A 21414-nucleotide genomic window follows, 5' to 3' on the forward strand; every position below is an offset into this window, starting at 1 on the left:
ATTTTAGCTTATATTACTACCTCAAAATACTTATTCAAATTCATCCTGCTGCATCATTATATTCTACCATGTTGTTGCTCAGTCTCTCTCTTTAGGACATTGTAAATATTTTAATAAATAATTTTTTCACTTTTTGGTACCTTTCGTTCGGTGTACCCTTATTGCCTGCTTTTTTGTATTTTCTTGTTGGTTTGTTCTTTGATTTTTTTTAGCGAGTCAAATCGGTTCTTCTCATTCTAAGCATTTCTATGCCCTGTTAACCCTGTGTTCACCATATGACAAATAAACACAACTTGAACTTGAAGTCGAGGGTTAAATGAGATACAGTATTTGTTTGAATCTGACAAAAAAAAATTGCAACAATTTATTTCGTTAAAAACTTTTTTTTTTAATCTGTATGCTGTAAATTGAGGGATACAGAGAGTTTCTTCATGAAGTCTCTTTAATGGACGTTGTTTTTTTTTGCAGTAGATGTTGGTTAATGTTTGCTGCAGATGTGCTTCATATGTTTACGAGAGAAGATTTTAGTCCGATCCTTGTATTCTGTCATTAATCAGCTTTTATTTTAAAAAGAGAAACATTTACTCTTGTTCATTGTAAGTCCAACTACGTCTACTGGTTTATATGTTTGTGTCAAGTTGATAAAAATGGTTTTGGTTGTGTCATACGTTTCCATCTGGCACATTGTTTTGTAGATTATATGAAATATTCTTGGTGCTGTTTTTGTCTCAAACTTTGGTGTAAATCCTAATCCTTAAATCTGGCCTTGTGGCCTAAACTTCATCCCTTCTAACTGTTTTGATTGGAAACGTTTAAAGACTTATTTAAAATGTTATCGTCACCCTACATGTAACAGTTTTAACCCAGCTCTGTGGGGATACAGATGCACATGCAGATGTTACATCTTTACACAAAAGTCAGGATGAATTGTGGATGAAATCCTGTTGACAGAAATAATCTGACATTCACAAGTTTATATTTATAGACTGCCACTTCAAAATGCCAATAAACTTTTTTTAAATTAACGTTGAAATCTTAATGAATGCATCAAAATGTATCAAAGATTCAATTTTTTAAATTATTATTTGTGCCTTCAGTGTCATCTTGTGTAACTAATAGTTTAACTCTTTAAATATTTGTTTGTGCAGGCCACATGAGACTGTGGTGCCTCTGGAAGATCCAATCGTTACCGAAGTGACACTGACGCTTCAGGAATGGGCTTTACTGTGGAAGCAGCTCTACGTGGTAAGAATCGAGCCGTACGGCATTTATTATTTATTAACACGTTCAAGAGATGACACTTATCAGGATAAAAAGCTTTTACGAGCTGTTCAGTCTCTTTTTGTAAAGGTTAAAATATATCAAATTAAACTCGATATTTAATGAAATGTCTTTGATTCATCGGAGATTCACACTTTTTATACATTCAAGCCATTTTTGTCTTTTTTCTAGAAGCAAGTTGTCGTTTCTGTCCAGTCTGACTCAACGATTGTGGTGATTGGTTTTAATGCATTTCACAATCCACTTCATTACAGCGGAACTCTAATCTGGTTTCATTTTTATTCTGTAGTTGGAACTGTTACTGGTCGTCCTTCAGCTGCTGGATGTTAAAGATATTTTGTGGTTTGGGACGTCAGCGTGGGTTGAAATGTAGGAAGTTGTCATTTTCACAAAGATTTATGCAGTAAATTTGCCTTAAAATGTTTTTCTAGAGTTAAAGTTGCTGTTTGTTACGTTTGTTTGATGGTGCTGAGCTTCTAGTTTTAACGTTTGACGATTTCCCTGCCACCCTTTAAGCTGTAAATGTGCACGTTTGTACTTTGTAAGGCTTTCAAACACAAGATGTTCAGCCGACGACACCGAGTCTAACTCTGAGCTCTTTTTATAACCGGTGTGTAAACTTCATGCGACTGTTTCTTCTTTCCTCTGTGGTTTGATGAGTTTAAGCTTTGAAATAGTCCAAAAACAGTTAGAAACGTTCTCCTTCATAAAAACTGATCACATTAATTAAAAACTTGAGTCTTGGCGACTCAAAATTTCAAGAGAAAAGTTGAATTTTCTGTTGCAGTTTCAATGAATTCTGTGTTTACAACAAAGTGATGCTTTCAAAGGCTTTTTTCTGAAAACCACAGCCTGTTGTGTGCACAGTTTGCAAAGCTGTATTCTTGTCGGCGCACATTACCGTAATTTCTAGACTATCGAGCGCACCTGAATATAAGCAGCACCCACTAAATAAAAAAAAAAATCATAATTTTGCACACATATAGGCCGCACTTGTCTATAAGCCGTGTGTGTCCACGTTTTAACGAGATATTTGCACAGAAAGATTTTGTGTTAACTTTTAATTAAATATGTACAGGTAACACACATATAGTATTTTTTTCTGAACAGTGTATGTAACAGCTGGTTAAAAACAACACAGTAGCCTAACAGGAAGTCGTTGTTTGCAATCTTCACCTTCCTCCTGTGCAAGCTTGTGTTGTCCTCCATCACGCAGCTGCCTGCTGCATCCCACAGAGCTCCGAGTGCCATTTTAAATGCACGATTCACACTTATTTCAAGCGGCTGCAAATACTTCATTGTGCCCTAAAGGGGGAAGTTTCCCTGGGAGGGGAGGAGAGATTCTCTCCTGCTCTCCCGATTCATTGGTCCACGTTGACCTGCTCAGTAATTTAACTGGTCAGACTTTTTTAAACCTTTATTTATACAGGTAGTCTCATTGAGTCACGAGGACCCACCCCCAGGAGAGAGACATGTATTGGGCAGCTATGTGAGTGCCCGGGTGTGACGAGGCTAAATGTTTTGGTGGCTCGTTAGACCATCCCCCCCCCCAAAAAAAAAAAAATCCATAAATTAGCCACGTCATTGTATAAGCCGGGGGATTCAAAGTATGTGAAAAAAGTAGCGACTTATAGTCCAGAAATTACGGTATTTGCATTATAGTTGCCCAACATTGCCCACAGTGTACCCGTCTCAGTCCGCTTTGGCATCCGCCCACACATTTATAATTTAATCTCTTCAAGTAAACATTTGAAAGGCTGATAGACACACTGGGGCAAGTTTAAAATAAATAAAAAAAAATCATCATCGGATTGTTTTTAGACACTAACCAGTTTACTGACAGAGCTCTAGTGCAGGTGTAATACAGCTCTAATGTTCTTGAGACAAGTTTAAGATATTTTGGGCAAATAAAAATGTCAACAGCAGTTTTGAACATGTTCAAAGTCAAGCATCTGCAACTTATGTATTAAAATTGAAAACTCCTTTTGAGGACTCCCTCATGAACATTGTTTTTCAACTAATCGTAACCCGGGAAGAAGCTAGGTTTCTGAAGAGTCTGTTTCTAATAAAACCTGTTCTCATACTCAGTTGATGCTGCCGGGGCAACACCGTGCTGGCTCTGCAGTTTGAGTAACGTCGCAGAGAAGCTCAGTGGCTTGAGTGATTTTTTTCTAAATACTCATCTCTTATGTGATTATGTTTGATGATATTGTTTGATCAAGATCGTAGTTGCTGCTCAGAGCGTTTCAGAAACAGTTTTAGTCTGAAAACAGAAAACGATGGACGAGAGCAGCTTTGTGGGCAAATCGACTGAATTGTGCCTTAGAAGTGAAAAAAGGCAAACAAGTTGTAAAATAAAACTGAGACGAGCGCAGATTCAACCCAAAGGTGTCGTGCTGTGAACGCATATTGTCTCAGTTATACTGTAACACACAGACTTGAGAAACTTGACGATAGTTTTGATATTTGTGGAATAAAAAAAAACAAAATCTCCTGCTATTGTTGCACAAAATGAACGTTTTCTAACAGAACTAACCGTTATTTGTTCACTTCAATTCAGTTTATTTATACAGCGCCGAGTCACAAAGAAGTCATCTCAGGGCACTGAACAGAAACATTCATATGTAAAAATAATTTAACTTCATTTATCTGAGGAGCAGACTGCTTAGAGTTTAACTCAATCACAGAACTCTCATCGTGAGCGAGCACGAAGGCGACAGTGGAGAGGAAAAAGTCCAGCAGAACCAGGCTCAGGGCAAGCGACCATCTGCTTTGATTGGCTGGGTTTGAGAGGAACAGATACACAATGGCAGGTCGAGAATCACATTTAATTTTAACAATTTACTTAAGGAAATGAGGTCATTTTGTCCTCTAGTAGTCCAAGTTTAAGGCAACATAACGAGCTGTTGTTGTGAAGTACCAGAACTCGTTTTGTAACTTGAAGTCTTTGTTACTGAGCAACCTGTAAAAGATTCAGTAACTTTGACGTTTGCATTACCACTCCTCTTATTTGACTTGTTTGTAGGCCGTCTTGTGTTTTTTAGATTATTATTCAAGTGTGATTTCATTAAAAATCCATCTGCAGCTAAATGCACAAAGGAGAGTTTTTGTGCAGCCTTGAAGCCTTATTGAAATCTAAATTTGTCATCGTTCCTCCTCTTCTTTCTCTGCTCTGTGGGCTGGTTTCATCACTCATCTTCCTCATGTCCTGCCTTTTCTGTCACTTTGTGCTTTCATTCAAAGTTAACTGACTTTTGTCTTTCCGCTCTGCCACAGTTTAAGAGATGAAAGACCAAATTGTTGTTGTCAGGGCCCATGTGACATATTTCTCTATTTCCATCCTGTCAGAACTCACGTTAGTTGAGTCTGGTTGAGCTGCTGGAAGTCCAGCGTTGGGATGTGGGAGCTCCGTGTGCAGACGATACAGTCTGAGCACACAAGTAGAGAAGAAATATTAAAAATGAACTTAAACTGGAGAAGATGCAGTGTGAACATTTACTGCAGAAGAACTTGCTGAAAAACAACTGAAATGAGCTAAAAACATGCTGAAATGGAAGAACAAGCCTAAAGCAGCAGAAGAAAGCAGAAAGAACACATATTTTCTGAATTAGGTTTAAATAAGCAGAAATGAGCACAAATTTAGGAAATTAGCTAAAATAGCTGAAAAGTAGCTTAAAATTCAGAAAGAAGAATACCAGAAATAAGCAGAAGGAGCTGAAACGAGTAAAAAAAAAAAGGGTGGAATTAGTTGAAATAGCAGAAACTAGCAGGAAAAAAGCTGAAATGAGCATAACAAGCTGAAATTAACATAAAGAAGTTAAGGCTAAATAAAAAAAAATTAAAAATTAGCCTGAAAGTAGCAGAAATTGCCACAAAAACTTGAATATATCTGCAAACATCTGGAATTAGCTAAAAAATAAATGCTAAAAAAAGGTAGCTGAAAAGGTAGAAAAAGCTTAAATTAGCATAAAAAGCAGAAAGAACATGTTTGCTCAATTTCAGCCGAAAGATGCAGCAGACAAAAAAGGGAATTATTTGTAAGAAAAAAGCTGAAATTAGAAAAAAAAAAACCAGCTGAAAAATAGCTGAAAGGCAGAAAGAAGATGAAATTACAAGAAGGAAGTGGAGAAAGCACATTTTTTGCTGAATAAAGCTGAAAAGTTTAAACAAGTACAAAAATGTAAAATTAGCTCAAAAAGCTTAAATTAGCATAAAACAGCTAAATAATAGTTTGTGTCATAGAAAAAGCTGAAACTTGCAGAAATCTTCTGAAAGGAGCATAGCAAGCTGAAATTAACAGAAAGACTTTAGAAGAAGCACAAAATGTTGTAGTTAGCAGAAAGAATCTGAAAGGAGCACAAAACAGCTGAAAAAAACAGCTGAAATTAGCTGAAAATAGTCAATTTATTTATTTATTTTTTATTGTGCAAGGAAGCTGAAAGAAGCTGAACCAGAGTAAAATGTGAAAGGAGCAGTAAAAGGTTGTAAACAGATTGAAAGATATGAAGGATGGAAGATGAGCTCAATTCATTTTCTATGAGAAAAAGTAGCAGAAAAGGCTAAATACTTGAAAAAGCTGAAGTTGCACCAATACCAAATGTCATAGAACCCTTCTCCTGAAAGAGCTGAACGACTGATTTATGATTTGTTGAAATAGTTTGAAAACTGCGGGATGAGAATCACACTGAAAAATGTACGGAAGAAAAATGGATCACAATAGAATGAATGCTTCATGAACATTCACACAAAAATCAAGAAAGATGAGGATCGAAGGATGCTGTCCTACATTTATAAACATATAAAGATAATCTGGTGTTTTGCAAAAGGTAAAGATGCTTCAGATCATTTAATTTCTTTTTCCATGTGTTTGTTACTGTAAGAATATGATATTTTCTATTGCAAGAAGAGGATAAACACACTTTGAAAAGTGTCATTTGACAACAAGGCTGGTGTTGTCATTGTGGCAAAACACGTTGCCATGGAGACAGTTATAGCACACAACACAACAAAGCATTTGTGGATATTTTTCCAAAAATAAAGCAAATATGCTCTAACAGATTTTAATAAGAACAATGTTTTTGAAAGGGTTTATAAGATCTCAATATATTTCTCTTTATTTATTTATTTTTGTAAATAAAGTTGCATTTTTAGAAATGTATAAAAGTAAATGGATAGCACATATTTTCTTAATGAGTTGACACTTTTGAAATGTAAAAAACTGAAATTGTACAAAGCATGCACATATGGATAGCTTGCAAAAATGTACCTCGATATAAAATAGCAGGAAAACAATAACATGAAAGTTTAGTGAATTAACAAATATAACACAAATGAAGAAAATAAAGGCAGGTATACTTTAAATACTCTTGAATAAATGAGATTTATCTCCTTCAGTTTGTTCTTTGTAGCATCTACACTGAAAGAATAATCACAAATAAAAAATGTTGATCATATTTACCAATTCTAAATCTGCATAAATTAACTAAAGGTGCTGTTGTTGTTTGGATTCAGTTTTACGTGGTAACAGTTCACCAAAAGTTCATATTCTGATGTTTAAACTTATCATTTCAACCATTTCTTATAGTCTTTCTAAAACTTTAAGTACTGAATAATAAGTCGAATCAGGCTCCTCCCTGCTTCAGCAGTGTTTTATGTCGATACTTTTAAACATTCTCAGTCTGATGTCAGAGATGACTTGAGTGTGTGTGTAGGCAGAACAAATGTATGAACGTGAGAGCGAGAGGAGGGGAAAAGTGACAACAGAACAATGATGTAAAGACGTGCAGATGGAGATAAATGCAGAACGACACCGTTCTTTGCTGTGGAGGGAACAGACAAGATGATGTGGATGTCTGAGTGGAGACGAGAGAAAGGACGAGTGACAGAAGAGGCACGGGAGGAGGAGACGGAGGGCGGGGGAATCTGTGCTTCAAAATCCTGGCCATGAAAAATCACTTTCTGTTTCTGTGCAGAAACGACTCTGAACTTTGGACACGAACTGCAGTTTGTGTTTTCCCTGCTCCTTCAGGCCCAAGTCTGTCCTGAGCCCGGTTCTGCTACTGGAAGGTTGCTCCTGTTCAAAGGAAGTCGCCCGCATGTTGCTCAGGATGGGGTTTGCATCAAAATGAAGCTTCAGTGTAACCTCCTGGCTTCATTAGACAGAGGATGTTTTCCAATTAGCAGTTCATAATGTCCAGTATGAATGTGCTGTTTTATATTTAGAACTGAACTAACAACATTTAGATCAGAGTTTGATGAAGAGTCTGAACTTGTTCTTATTTTATTCGGTTCAGTGACTTGACTGCTTTTGTGTATTGGCACTAAATAAATAAAAAGAACTGTGGGTGGAAGAGATGAAAATTTACTGTTGTGAAGTTTGTTTTAACATTTTCACGAGATGAAGTGGAAAAAAAAAACCTTTATCAGGATTTGCCTAAGTAATTGTACTTAATTTTGACTGTATTTGTTATACAAGTTTGTGTAAGACAGTGGTGGTGAGGTCTAAAATGCAAGTCAGGCTCTGAATACTGTGGACACAGAATATTATGAATATGAAAAGGAATCTAAGATGCAAACATTAAAAAGGAAGTTTACAGATAAGTTTGAGGATCTGATAAATAATAAACCTTGGAAATATGAGAGCTAAATAAGTGTTGAGCAGCGATGACAATGAAACATTAGTCTAGAAACACACAAAACGCAAATGTTTTATGTGTAATAATATAAAAATGACAGGAAAATTATTAACAAAATAAATCCTGAAAGACATTGTATCAAACTGACTAAAGATCCACTCAAAACAATTTACTGCACGTGGACGGGAAACCTCACATTTTCTAAGAGTTGAATGTTGATTTATGATAAATCATTATTTTACTAAGCAAAGCGAGCCGTAATCTCTAAAACTGGAAAGTTACGGCAGCAGAGGGCAAACAAAATATAATTAGACATGGATATTTAAAAACACCACGGAAACATGAAAAAATATATAGATATAATTAAAAAATATATATATATATATAAACACAAATGAATCTCATGAATTGCGCCGCTCCAGGTGGCTGCATGTTGGAGCAGCTCTGTTACTTTAATTCTGAGATTTTGCTTTTGGAAACTTTAATTCCTCTTTTTCTGGATGTAAATCACATTTTTTTGGATGATTGTTTCCTCTGGTATCAGATGCTGTGCAGCTGGAAGGATTTTTTACTGAAACTTTTTTAGTTTTGGACATTTTTTATGATGCGTAACCATGGCAACAAGGCAGTTTTCTACAACCAACAGCAGCTGATCAACATCTCAAAACATCAAATAATATCTCAGCTACAGCCCCAAATCTCAAATGAGTTGAAAAGGATGTTCTGTGGATGCATTCTCATCTACCTGCCAGTTGTGCTCGAGTACCTGACCACTGAGATCCTGGAACTAGCAGGAAACACGGCTCATGACAGTGGAAGGACAGGATCGTCTCTCAGCACCTACAGTTGGATGTCCGCAGCGATGAGGAGCTCGGTAGACTGCTGGGAGGAGTGGCCATCGCTCTGGGAGGAGTTCTGCCCGGCATTCAGGCGGTCCTACAGCCCGGGGGAACCGAGAGGCCAGCCGAGTCTGGGTGGACAGATCGGACGGCATCTGCAGCCAGTTTCTTACGATCCACTGTGGGATGGATCTTTACAAGAGATCCTTCCTGTCTACAGCCATCAGGATCTATAACATCTCTTAATGAAATGAGGATAACGAGTTATAACAACAAATAATTTCCCTTTGGGATTAATAAAGTATTTTTGAATTGAATTGAATTGAAATCCAGTGATAGCAAAAATAATTTGAATGTCTGAAAGTTGTTGTTTTTCAGGGCTTCCGTTTCTTTTCTAAAACAAGTACAATCAGTCAATAGGAAATGTCTGAGGAGACATTCAGATGTTTTCTGTGAAGTGGAAAAGTTCCCACTCAGTCTGGAGATAATTGGTCTCTCTCACATGGTCGAGGACAAAACTTCGTTGTCTGTCATTTAAAGAAGACAAAACACAAATTTGTTTTCTGTCTAGTGCGTGTGGGAGGGTGAGAGCTGGAACTGGACTGACGTTATTTCAATGTTTAAAAAGAAGACGTGAAATACAGCTTTGAAAAAACAAACGAGAAACGTAATCGTCCTGCATGTTAATTTCATGTTTTCTAGTTTCTAAGCCTTTGAGTCTGTGAAAAGCGATCCTAACCTGTCCCCAATAAAATGTTTTATTCGTTACGTCACGGTAAATGATGAATGTGTTGCTTTTCACTTTTATTTTCTAATAGAAAAAGTCTTTATTCTGTTTTTTCTTGCGTTTTTTTTTTTTTTTTTAAACACGCTCAAATAATAACAAAACAGTTTAGGAAAAAAAAAATGTCTCAGAAGAAAAAATAACATGAAATTAAACAAGAAATAGAAAAGACTAAAGTAAACTTCCATTCAAATGGAATCTATTGATTTGTGCCAGCAAACAATGGTTTCCTTTCATGCTTATTGATCACAAATAAGAATATAGAGTATGTCAGGTGACTTTTCGTCAATGTTTATGGATTTTTTTTTAAACTACTATGGTTGAGAATGCCCATGAACCATGTGTTTGGTTAGCAGAGAGTTCTTTTCTCTCTGAGAGAGCTGAAAGAGGAACTGATTTGATCCTGCATGTGCAGCTGGATGGCCGAGGTCATCAGTCTGCCTGTGAGCTGTGAGAGCTGATAAGGTTATAAAAACAATTCTCACACACTGATCTTCTGTACATCTGTGTAACCTGTTGTGAAAATCTGTCCTTGCAAGTAAAACCAGTTAAAAATCTTCTCGCGTCCTCGAGTGTGGCTTCTTTGAGTAAAATAAAACGAATAGCGGATATTTTTATCCAACAATATAAAGTATATATTTTACTACTGGATTCAAACTGTTGCTTTGAATTTTTACTTGCTGACATATAAAAACATAAAGGGTTGAGAAGCAGAGCTAGACAACTATCAATAAGTTTCATGTAATTATTAACTTTAAATTGCTTGCTGAATAGAAACGGTGTTCATGAGGTAAATCTGTTCCGGTGCAGTTTTTTTTTACGTGTTGTCATGAGACTGGACCGGAGCAGCCCATTAAAAGGTGAAAAGCCCCGGAGGAAAACACAACTGAACGCTGCAACGTTTCACACGTTCGTAAGAAAACAAAACGCAGTCACAAAGTCTCACCAGCCTCTTCTGAGAATTACAGTAAAGGTAAAAATAGTTCCTGAGTACGTTGGGAAATCTGCACTCGGATAATGTGAATAAAAAATCTGAACTTCCTGATGAACAGTCGGGACTTTTGTTTAAATAAATATTTAATCTGTGTGTGTAGCTGCACTTGTAGCTCTATAGTTAAATCTTTGACACTTGACTTTTTAATTAGTTCGGATGTTTTCTGTGCATAATATTTGAATATTTTAGGTAAACAGAGGCAGAAAACATGTTAATTAAAGGCCTAGCATTCATAAAAAGAACGCCCGTCGCCCGTCATCTTTCACACCAGAGTTTTAAACTCAAATCATTTTATGCTGAGAACTTTCTGAATATTAAGCCTCTTTGGCCAATTCTTGTAAATATCATGTAATGTTAGATTTTGCATGACGTGTTAGTTTGTGTTTAGGATGACTCTCAGCTACCACCACTCCGTTAGCTCATCTCTAAAACTGACTGGTTTTTTAAAACCACTTTAGTGTTGGCTAAGGCTGACTAGCTGTGACAGCCATCTTGCATTGAGTTGATCCCAAATATTAACGAGTTGTAGATGTGCACCCGATTATAACAATCGTGCTTGTGAGATATTTTGCTAACAGACACAGTTAATTCCATTAGCTGATGGCAACGTTTGAAAAAACAGTCTCATATGATCAGTTTCTGCTCCAAATATAAAGCGGGGATAACTCTCTGCTACTACCACACCCAAATTTAGCTCAGTATCAGTGAAATTAGTTGGGGTTAGCCACTTTTGTCTTTCTTAAAGTCAGGTGGCTCTGGCGGCCATCTTGAAAGGGTCTGACACCAAAATTTAATCATTTGTAGATGTACGTCCAATGATTACTTTCTGAGCGGTTCAATAAAACTTGTGCTGTGGTTCATGAAATATACTGCTAATGTAACACACACACACACACACACACACACACACACACACACACACACCTTTTCGCCTTCAGCAGAAGGTGATAATTAGGAGCAATCGTAGCGATTACCCTGTGGTTGATAGCATTAACTGTGACTGCATTAATGTACTTTTCACAGTTAACATCACAATAGTTTTTATTTTAAATACACAGTTTAAGTGTCAGATCATCTCAGTTATGGAAAAAAAAACCATCTAATGTTGATGATAACCAACAAAAACCCTTGGTTTGTCATTTCCACCCCTCCCTGCTGATTAAAGTCTTGCTGTACTGTATCTGAGCAGCAGCCGAGCATTCTTCTCTCCTGCAGGTATTTGTGTAGAGATTCTAGTTCTTTTCGTTGTTCACGTCACCTTTTTGCAGCTCCTGGGTGGAAGGGAGGAGTTATCTTCTCCTCGGCTGTGGCTCATCCCTCTATTGAGCCACCTGTGGTTTTTAAGGACCAGCTAGAGGACGATGCTGAGACATTTTTTATGATGATTATCTGTTTCTTGTGTTCTCAAAGTTTGAGACTTTGTCCTCCAGCTGGGGCTTGATTTGTACCATCGTCCTAAAACCAGTCCTCTTCATACGGATTTACAACTGGAAGGATCTCACTTACCGCTTCATCCTGGTCTCCTACACCAACCTGTGAACCTCACCTACCATACTCGCCTTCCAGGAACCTGGAATCTTGCCCTCCTCTCCAAGCCTCCTCTCTTTGAAACCTTTCAGAAGATCCTCTGCCTAACAGAAACCATTTACCATCTTCATTCTGCTTCCACAGATACCCGTTTCCACTCAAGTCCAGTCCCTGTAATATTGTAAATATTGTAAATAAATGTACTAGTTCTTTACTTCCAGTCTCCTGAATCTTCCTGCGTTTCAGTTAAATGCTCTCTGAGGAAATGAACAATCCAGATGTCTGTTTGGTTTTCACAGAATGACTGACAGCGTTCTGTGTCTGAGCAAGCGGCTGCCTTTAAACCAGCGCCCGTGGTTTCAACGTTTGACTCGCATCTTCCCGTGTCTGGCTGACACGCTGCATGCTTGTAATGTGCATGAAAACATGAGAATAGAGGACTGAGTAAGATGTGCAGGGAGACATGTCACTCCTGAACCCTGCAACAGCAGGAGTTCAACAGGAAACGGTATCTGCGATATAATTATGGCGCTGACGCCCAGAAACACGGTTCATCATCGTACGGCAGCTAATGACGGCCTGGAAATGAGAACGTAAACTATAAAAATAATTTAATTTAATCAGTATTAGCGTTTAACTCACTTCATTTTATGAAATATAAAGGTGTTGCGTAAATTTACTCTGAATGTACAGCGTCATAATTATAGACAAATATTCACCTCTTACGCAACACAGTTAAATAACATTAGAAACCTGTGAGATGTTTATATTAAATATAATTTATGTCAAGCACCCTCTCTGTAAGTGGATTACTAACAAAGCATCAGCTAGATCAGGGGTGTCCAATCCTGGTCCTTGAAGGCCACTGTCCTGTAAGTTTTAGGGGTTTATTTGCTCCATCACACCTGATTTGAATCAGTGGGTGGGCAACAGGCTCCTGCAGAACATGAAGAGGTGATTCAACCATTGAATCAGGGGTGGGGGAGCAGGAAACCAAGTCAGACATTCAGGGTGGTGGCCCTCAAGGACCAGGACTGGACACTCCTGATCTAGATGTTTGCTGCAGCGCTGGTCCGTTATTTATTTATTTGACAGTTTTGATTTCTTAATGTGGGCAGCACGGTGGCGCAACTGGTAGAGCTGCTGCCTCTCAGCGAGCAGGTCCCTGGTTCAAACCCCGGTCCAGGGGCCTTTCTGGGTGGAGTTTGCATGTTCTCTCCGTGCACGCGTGGGTTTTCTCCGGGTACTCCGGTTTCCTCCCACAGACCAAAAACATGCATGTTAGGCTGATTGGTAACTCTAAATTGTCCCTAGGTGTGAGTGAGAGAGTGAATGGTTGTTTGTCTCATTTGTCTCTATGTGGCCCTGTGATGGACTTGCGACCCGTCCAGGGTGTACCCCGCCCCTCGCACAGTGACTGCTGGACATGGGCACCGGCGACCCCCGTGACCCAAAATGGAATAAACGGGTAAAGAAAATGGATGGATGGATGGATGGATGGATTTCTTAATGTGGCGGCACGGTAGCGGATCTAATCCCAGCCGGGGGGGGGGGGGGGTGTCTTTCTTGGTGGAGTTTGCATGTTCTATATCGAGCAGCTCTGTCAGCTGTGGCGGAGTGTGAGTGGTTAGATCAGTCGTCCTCCAATGCAAGAGTTGGGGGTTCGATTCCACCAGCAGGCGCATGCTAAAGTGCTCTTGTGTGTAGCATAAGACACTGAACCCCTCATTGCCTCTGATGTGTGTCCCATCAGTGTATGAATGTGATAAAGCACTGTTTAGTCTTTTTATAGACGTAGTAGAGTGGTGTATGAATAAATGAGGGCATAGATGGTCGTGTAAAGCACTTTGAGTATCTTGATCAAATAGAAAGGTGCTATATAAGTACAGTCCATTTATTTCTCTCTGTGCATGTGTGGGTTTTCTCCGGGTACTCCGGTTTCCTCCCACAGACTAAAAACATGCATGTTAGGCTGACTGGTAACTCTGAATTGTCTCGGGTGTGAGTGACAGAGTGAATGGTTGTTTGTCTCGTTTGTCTCCATGTGTCCCTGTGATGGACTGGAGGTCTGTCCAGGGTGTCCCCCGCCTCTCGCAGTGACTGCTGGACTTGGGCACCAGTGACCCTCACGAACGGAAAAGGAAGAAGTGGGTAAAGATAATGGATGGATGAAGATTAGTAACCAAGTTGTAATCATCAAACGGTGATAAAACAATATTTTGCCTCCAGTTTTTATTTATTTATTTAATTTTTCAGAATCTATTTGTTGCAAAATTCAACATCATTTTTGAAAAGGTATTTATTTATTCATGTAGCGTCAGCCTCATATGTGTTGGTACAATTAGGTTTATTGAAATTGTGTTCTAGTTGCACTGAAAGTGAAAGTAACTACCATACTTATCTGTTATAGATTTTTAAAACTAAACTTTCTTCAGCTTTAGCGTCTTTACATTAAACTTTACATCATGCAGCATGCAATGACAAAGACCAAAGCATGCGTCTACTCTTTTAGCCCTAAATTCAGCAGCATCATTTACCAGTTAGCATCAGAATCAGGTGTTTATTCCCGGCACAGCTCAATTATTACATGAGAGCACCGCAACAAAATGGCTATCATGATGCATCAAAACTCTTGCACGTCGCCTCCGCTTCTGCTAGCATGTCTTTGACCGCTATGCTGTAGGCTTTAAAGTGATAGATGTTTGACACACCTTCAGCAGGTGGTTCGTTCATAATTAATGGAACTAACATTGTTTCAGATGCATGCACGTCATAAAGTGGTCCAACAGAAGTTTGCAACACTTTTCATAACGTCGGTTGACGCTTTTCCACCAAATACATGTCAGAAGAAGATGGCTTTACATTCTTTACTCATATTTTTTGCCCACTTGTTCTATTTTGGAGACTAATCCTGCTGAGAAGACTTTACCATTCATCTGGGCGTCACAACAATTAACCAGGTGAAAACAAGAAGCTGAAAGGTGTTGGATTTGTCCCAGAGGGAGCGCAGGAGATGACTCACAGCTCTGCTGACACTTTCTCTTCTGGCCCTGTCCCACAGTCTCTCAGCTCCTCTGGTCTCCACCGTCTATCTCTCACAAACACACAAATATCACACGTTTGGTTTGAAAGGCTCTCTGTGGGCAAGAGCCTCAGGATGTGAGCTCTGCTGTCAAATGGCTTCATCATCAAGTGAGCTGCATATCGCCGTCTTTAGAGTAAACACCTTGCTGCATGTTTCCTCCGCTTCGTGCGTTTTCTAACCTCGCTGGAACAGAGTGGCCGGTGGGTGGGTGGCACAGAGGGATGTGGGGGTGGGCGGGCGAGGGACGAGAGAACGATGGAGACTGGGAGCAGGTCAGAGGAAGAGAGAGAGGAAGAAGGCGGCCAAGGTAGACAGAAATACACGCAGAGAGAGAGAGAGAGAGAGATGCTGCTGAACAATGTGAGCTCATGAAATCATCTGACATCCTGTGATTTTCTTCCCGGCTCCTGGTTCGGATCGCTCTTTAGTTTAGTGGCTCGTCAGTGGTCGAGATAGACGAAAGGAAAGACGGAGGAGAAGGGTGAGGAGCACAACTGGTGGATTTATCATCCCTTCATCACACCTGTAAGTTGATGCTATCATCGCTAATGTTTGCATCAGACAGCTTGTGCGGAGACGTTTGTCCTCGAAGAGGAAAACGGTCTTTTCTCTACTTTCTGCTACAAGGAGTCAAGTAAGTTTAGGTTTTCCAGGATCTATAGACTTCAGTAGGTGCAGTGTCATATATTCGCTTCGGTGACTCACTTGACGTTGCCATGGCGACAAGGCCCATGTTGGCATACAGCAGCTGTTTGTTTTTTCTTAGTGTTTTTATGGAAACGTATATAAAGACCTCATCGAGCTACATTTAATTTTTTTGTTTTTGTACAGTAAAATGATGCAGAACAGCGACTGTGGTTTGTGTTCAACACCTTTACATGATGTAACTTTTAAAAAACTACCATACACATGCATCTGTAAACATTATAAATGATGTCCAGTCCTAGAAATTATTTTAATTTCTAAAGATAGAATATAATTTCTGGGATTAAAAGTGTTGAAAAGACCATAAAAAATTTGCAGTTGATTTTCTGTAGTTTGGGATAATTGCAGCGTTCTGTCTTTTATTCTCACTATGTAGAAGACAAAATAAGACTTGTTTTTATAAATAACGTTCACTTTTCAATAATCTGATTCAAATTAGTTTTGTTAAAACAGGTTTAGACAAAGTTTTTTAAATTTTTTTTCTATGTATTTTAGTAAAGATACATTTTGGTATTCACCTGTAAATTATTTTAATTATTATATATATATATATATATATATATATATATATATATATATATATATACTGTGTGTGTATTTACATCTGAGTGGCTCAGCCATGAGGTGTGTACTATTACTTGTAGTGGTGCTTAATTATAATATTTATTAGATTATATCGCTGCACGGTGGCTCAGTTGGTAGAGCTGTTGTCTCTCAGCGAGCTGGTCACCCTGGTTGAAAACACCGGTCCGGGGCCTTTCTAGGTGGAATTTGCATGTTCTCTCTGTGCATGCATGGGTTTTCTTTGGGTACTCCGGTTTCCTCCCTTTTTCAGAACTTCAAGGACTTGGGGTCCAGGAAAATGGGGAGTGTGGTAAAGAGGTGAAGAAGAGAGTGCAGGCAGGATGTAGCAGATGGAGAAAAGTTTCAGGAGTGATTTGTGACAAAAGAGTGTCAGCAAAGATCAAACGACAACATAAGACAGTGGTGAGACCAGCTATGTTGTATGGTCTGGAGACAGAGACATGGACAAAAAGACAGGAGAAAGAGCTGGAAGTGGCAGAAATTAAGATGTTGATGTTCTCCTTATAGGAGAGACAAGGATGGAAAAGATTAGGAATGAGATCATCAGAGGTACAGCACAGACCGAACAACTGGGAGATAAAGTTAGAGAGACCAGACTGAGATGGTTTGAACATGTCCAGAGGAGGGACAGTGGGTATACTGGTAGAAGGATGTTAGAAATGCAGCTGCCAGGAAAAAGACAAAGAGGAGACATATGGATGCAGTTGGAGAGGACATGGAGGTAGTTGGAGTGAGGACAGAGTGAGATGGAGGAGGATGAGTCGCTGTGGGAACCCCTCAAGAGGGAAAAGCTGAAAGAAGAAGAAAACTCCGGTTTTCTCCCACAGACCAAAAACATGCATGTTAGGCTGATTGGTAACTCTAAAATTTCTCCAGGTGAGTGAGAGAGTGAATGGTTGTTTGTCTCGTTTGTCTCTATGTGTCCCTGTGATGGACTGGAGACATGTCCAGGGTGTCCCCCGCCTCTCGCACAGTGACTGCTGGACATGGGCACCAGTGACCCCCATGACCCAAAATGGAATAAACGGGTAAAGAAAATGGATGGATGGATAATATAATATAATATAACAATGTTAACTTCAGCTCCAAAGTTTAACTCATAAATTTGAAATTAAAAACAGTTTTTTTTATGAAGTGCTTGAAGAGTGCTGCTCCATAATTTTGAAAACTTTGTCCCGTTATCTTTGACTTTGTCGTGATAAATGTACATTTAGAGGACCAGTATAAAAAACAGGCAGGTAAAAATATAATCTTCCATGATAACTGAAAATCAGACCATTGTGAGCCTTACGTTCTAAAACCAGTGCTACCAGAACAAATTAAAAAATCAGTGGAACTTAAACTGGAAATTTGGCTGCAGAGTTTATTAATTAATTTATTTTTAGAAGAAGTGGACTTAAGGACTAAGTAAAGTTTTTGTTTTAAAGGCTTCATTATTCATATTCTGTAAATATACTCATCATCCTCTCACTTGTGCAGTTTACGTTGGGGGGGGGGGGGGCCGTCCTTCATGAGTCGACCTCCAGAAAAACACGCAGCGTGAGGAAGAAGCAGGCTGGCACCATCACACGCTGCTGTGTGTGTGTTCATGTGTGTGCGTCTGTGTGCGCTTCTCGCGTGTCGCCAGGAAGGGTTCAAACAAGGTCGGGAGAGGATTTGGGATGGATCACAAGATGGAGCGCTCAACATGAACCCCCCCCCCCCCACACACACACACACACACACACACCACATATTGCATGCTGCATGATGCTGAACTCCGAAGAGTCGCCTTCGCAGAAGTTTTTGACAGCTTGGCCTGCTGGCAGCTCAGCTCGGTGGATTTATACTTCAGTCGAGGACTTTCCTAATGTTCTGATGCTCATCAAAGTGCTTCAGCTAACAATAGCTCTGCCACACCCAGACATGCTGGTTTGTGGCAAAGCAACAACTAGGCTTGCCTGTAGGCACAGGGACTCTCTAAGGTTTGTCTTTAGAATCAAATATCAAAGACAAAACATAAAAATAATGTTTGGTTTTAAATCTTCATGTATTAAATCTTCATGTAAACTGTTGAAAACAGGTCAAACTTTGAAATTAACAGGTAATCTGTAATCTATTAAATGATCTGTTAGCGATTGGCTCATGTGTTGTGAATGACTGTCAGCTACTAGCTAGTCAGTTAGCTGTGGCAGCCATTTTGATGTGGGTTGACTCCAAAAATTAGTCAGTTTTAGATGTACATCCAACCAGTGGTGTAGTCTATATTTTTGTAGTGGGTTTAAAGTAGTCGCTCGCTACTTTGCGATTCGTTTTTCGCGGACTCGCTCTATCGCGGTTTTTCAAAATAAGACTGGACATGACCCACAGTTGGCTGATTAATGGATGAGCCACTCGATCGGCATGGATTTTTTTTATTTTAAATGCATTATTTAAAATTATTTAGCACCTGCTGCCACACTGCAGAATAAGTTTCCTGCTGCAGCTGATCAGCTGTTCTCCGTGCAACTGAGAAGTGGGCGTGGCCAAGAGCGCTTGCAGGTGGCTGAGAGCAGGAAGGTCGAGAGAGGGAAATCATGACATTTTGTGCTCTTTTAGAGAGTTTAGAAACATTGTTTAGAATATTGCACGAGTGTGGGAAGGGTTTAAAACACGTATGTATATATATTTTGGTTGGCCTTGTTGCTGTTTTAAGTGCTATATAAATATATAAATAATATATATATATATAAATAAATTGGTATGGTATGGTATGGTATATATACTAAAATAAACTACTACTTACTACTTGTACAACTATTCCTATTTTGCGGTTTTTCACTTGTCGCGGAGCTTCAGGGTACGGACCCCCGCGATAAACGAGGGACTACTGTACACACAGTGTGATTTGATTTAGTATTTTATTGGTCTGTGTTTTTATGTGTTTTTACTTGTGATGCTTTTCATTAATTTTCAGTAAAATCATTACTTTTTTTTTTTCCATTACATTAATCCCATTGATTTAATTTTTTTTATTGTTAAGCACTTTGGTAACAGCTGCCCTTTTAAATGTGCTTTATAAATAAAGTTGACTTGACTCGGAGCATACGTTTAGTGCAGTCCGCTACAAATAGGCCAAATTTTGTCGAGTATCTTTCGAATTGTCGGATTGTATTTCGTGTTTTATAAGGTCAGTTGCATTTTGCAGCATCTTAAGTTGGGTTGACTCTAAAAAGTTAATGGGTTATAGAGGTACATGTGTTGATTGCTTTCAGAAAGATGATTTAAAATCCACCCAGTAGTTTCTGAGGTGTTTTGCCAACTGACGGAGTTGATTAGAACAGTTGATGCCAAAGTTTTAAACACAAATCTTGTGAAAAGACTTAAAGCTCAGGGAATAAGTTGGGAGTTATTCTCAGCCACTACTGCATCGAATCTTGGAGCAAAATCTGTAGAACTGACTGCGTTGTGCCCATTTTGGTTTAACCTTTATCTTTTCTGCCAGTTGAAGTTGTGTAATCAGGAGCGGAAAAGTTGTTTTGGATAGATTTATCCGACGGTGCGGTGGCAGGATGTTACAATAACAGCTCGGCAGAAGATGACAACAAAATGGAAGTTAGAGAGGCTCCTCGTTCATCTTCCCTGGTGAGTTTCTCATCACTTTTGTTTACAGTGAGGCAGCAGCTGCTTTGACAAGCGTGAAGATGAGGAAGGACATTTGCTAATGGATCAGAGGTGTAGGAGGTGTCCCTTCTGATTTGAGCGGTGCCAGGCAGACTCAAGGCCAATTTGGAAATCTCAAACTGGTAACTTCTCAAAGTAATCAGTTACACATTACACGTTACCTGATTAAATCCACAGTTCAGCTTGTCTCGGTGAGTTAGTGTTTATATTAGCATCTTAACTAGAAAGCCAGTTTAGGATGCAAAGACTGTGCTACTAAATGTCAAATCTGAATCTGCAATCATACATTTATGTATTATGCAGCGATTTGCCTGCACATTATTCACAATTTGGATCAATCATCAGCATTTGTTTAGTAAAATTCAGCTTATTTACATTTTGAGTGCAGTGCACTCCATTTAGACATCAACCAAACACTTTTTTAGATGTGATCACTTGTAAAAGTATCCAACTCGTCTAACATCCTGACATTGATTTTGACCACTAACACAAATCAATGTATTTTTGAGAAGAATAATTTATATAAAATTTGTATTAAGATGTTAAAAAACCCTCTGTGAATTACGTGGCTTACTTTGATATTTAAATAAGAAAGGAAGAAATAAGCCTGATTTCTACACAAAGACTTGTTCAGCAGAGGCGCATTATGCGTTATAATAACAGGCTGGTACCCACAGGAAGTGACGGGCTTTGTCTGTGTGGATTTGGCTACAGGTCGACGACGCCACCCCAGGCAGTTCTGTGAAAATGTTCTTCGTTTTAATGCAGTTTATGTAGAGGGGAGAAAATATCAGGTCCTATTATACATTTAGAGGCCATCATGCTGTTCAGATTGCCTCTAACCATAGAAGCCAACAGAATAAACAGAAACAGAAACTGGAACTAGTAGTGCCTGAACAAAAGACAACATGCTAAAAACTGCTTTGTGGCTCTGAAGACTCGGTCGATGAGTTAAAGTTGTTGGGTCATAGCTTGGTCTGACCTAATGTTGGGTCATAAAGTTTGACCCAGCGGTTGTGTCAGAGATGGACTGTGTTAATCCTTAGCATTCTCCTTTTGAAGCCAAACGTTGACCAACTAAAAATAAGTTGTAAGAAAGTGATTCCCTGGTTGACTTGGATAACAACTTTAGTTTGTACTAGACCGTAAGTTTGGTTCCAAAAACTACCATTAGTTGGTCCTAGGAAGGTGATGCTTCCTCTGCATTTAGCCACTGTTCTGCTACTTGTAACTTTTAGCTACTGTTCTGCTACAAGTATACTATTCTGTTACTTGTAGCTTTAGCTACTATTCTGCTACTTGTAGCTTTTAGCCACTGTTCTGCTACTTGTAGCTTT

The 21414-nt window shown here is 39.0% G+C and overlaps 1 protein-coding gene across 1 annotated transcript in view; it reads left to right on the forward strand.

The window, feature by feature from the left end:
• The window catches only part of LOC119412862 (dedicator of cytokinesis protein 3), a gene marked incomplete in the record, with an annotated part of 151604 nt that overhangs the window by 91634 nt on the left and 38556 nt on the right, over positions 1-21414 (forward strand). Inside the window, 1 exon segment of the mRNA XM_037679897.1 lies at positions 1149-1245. Within this exon segment, the coding sequence (XP_037535825.1) occupies positions 1149-1245 (97 nt within the window).

Source organism: Nematolebias whitei, chromosome 7 (genome assembly GCF_014905685.2).
Source record: "Nematolebias whitei isolate Nwh7 chromosome 7, NemWhi1, whole genome shotgun sequence".
NCBI lineage: Eukaryota > Metazoa > Chordata > Actinopteri > Cyprinodontiformes > Rivulidae > Nematolebias > Nematolebias whitei.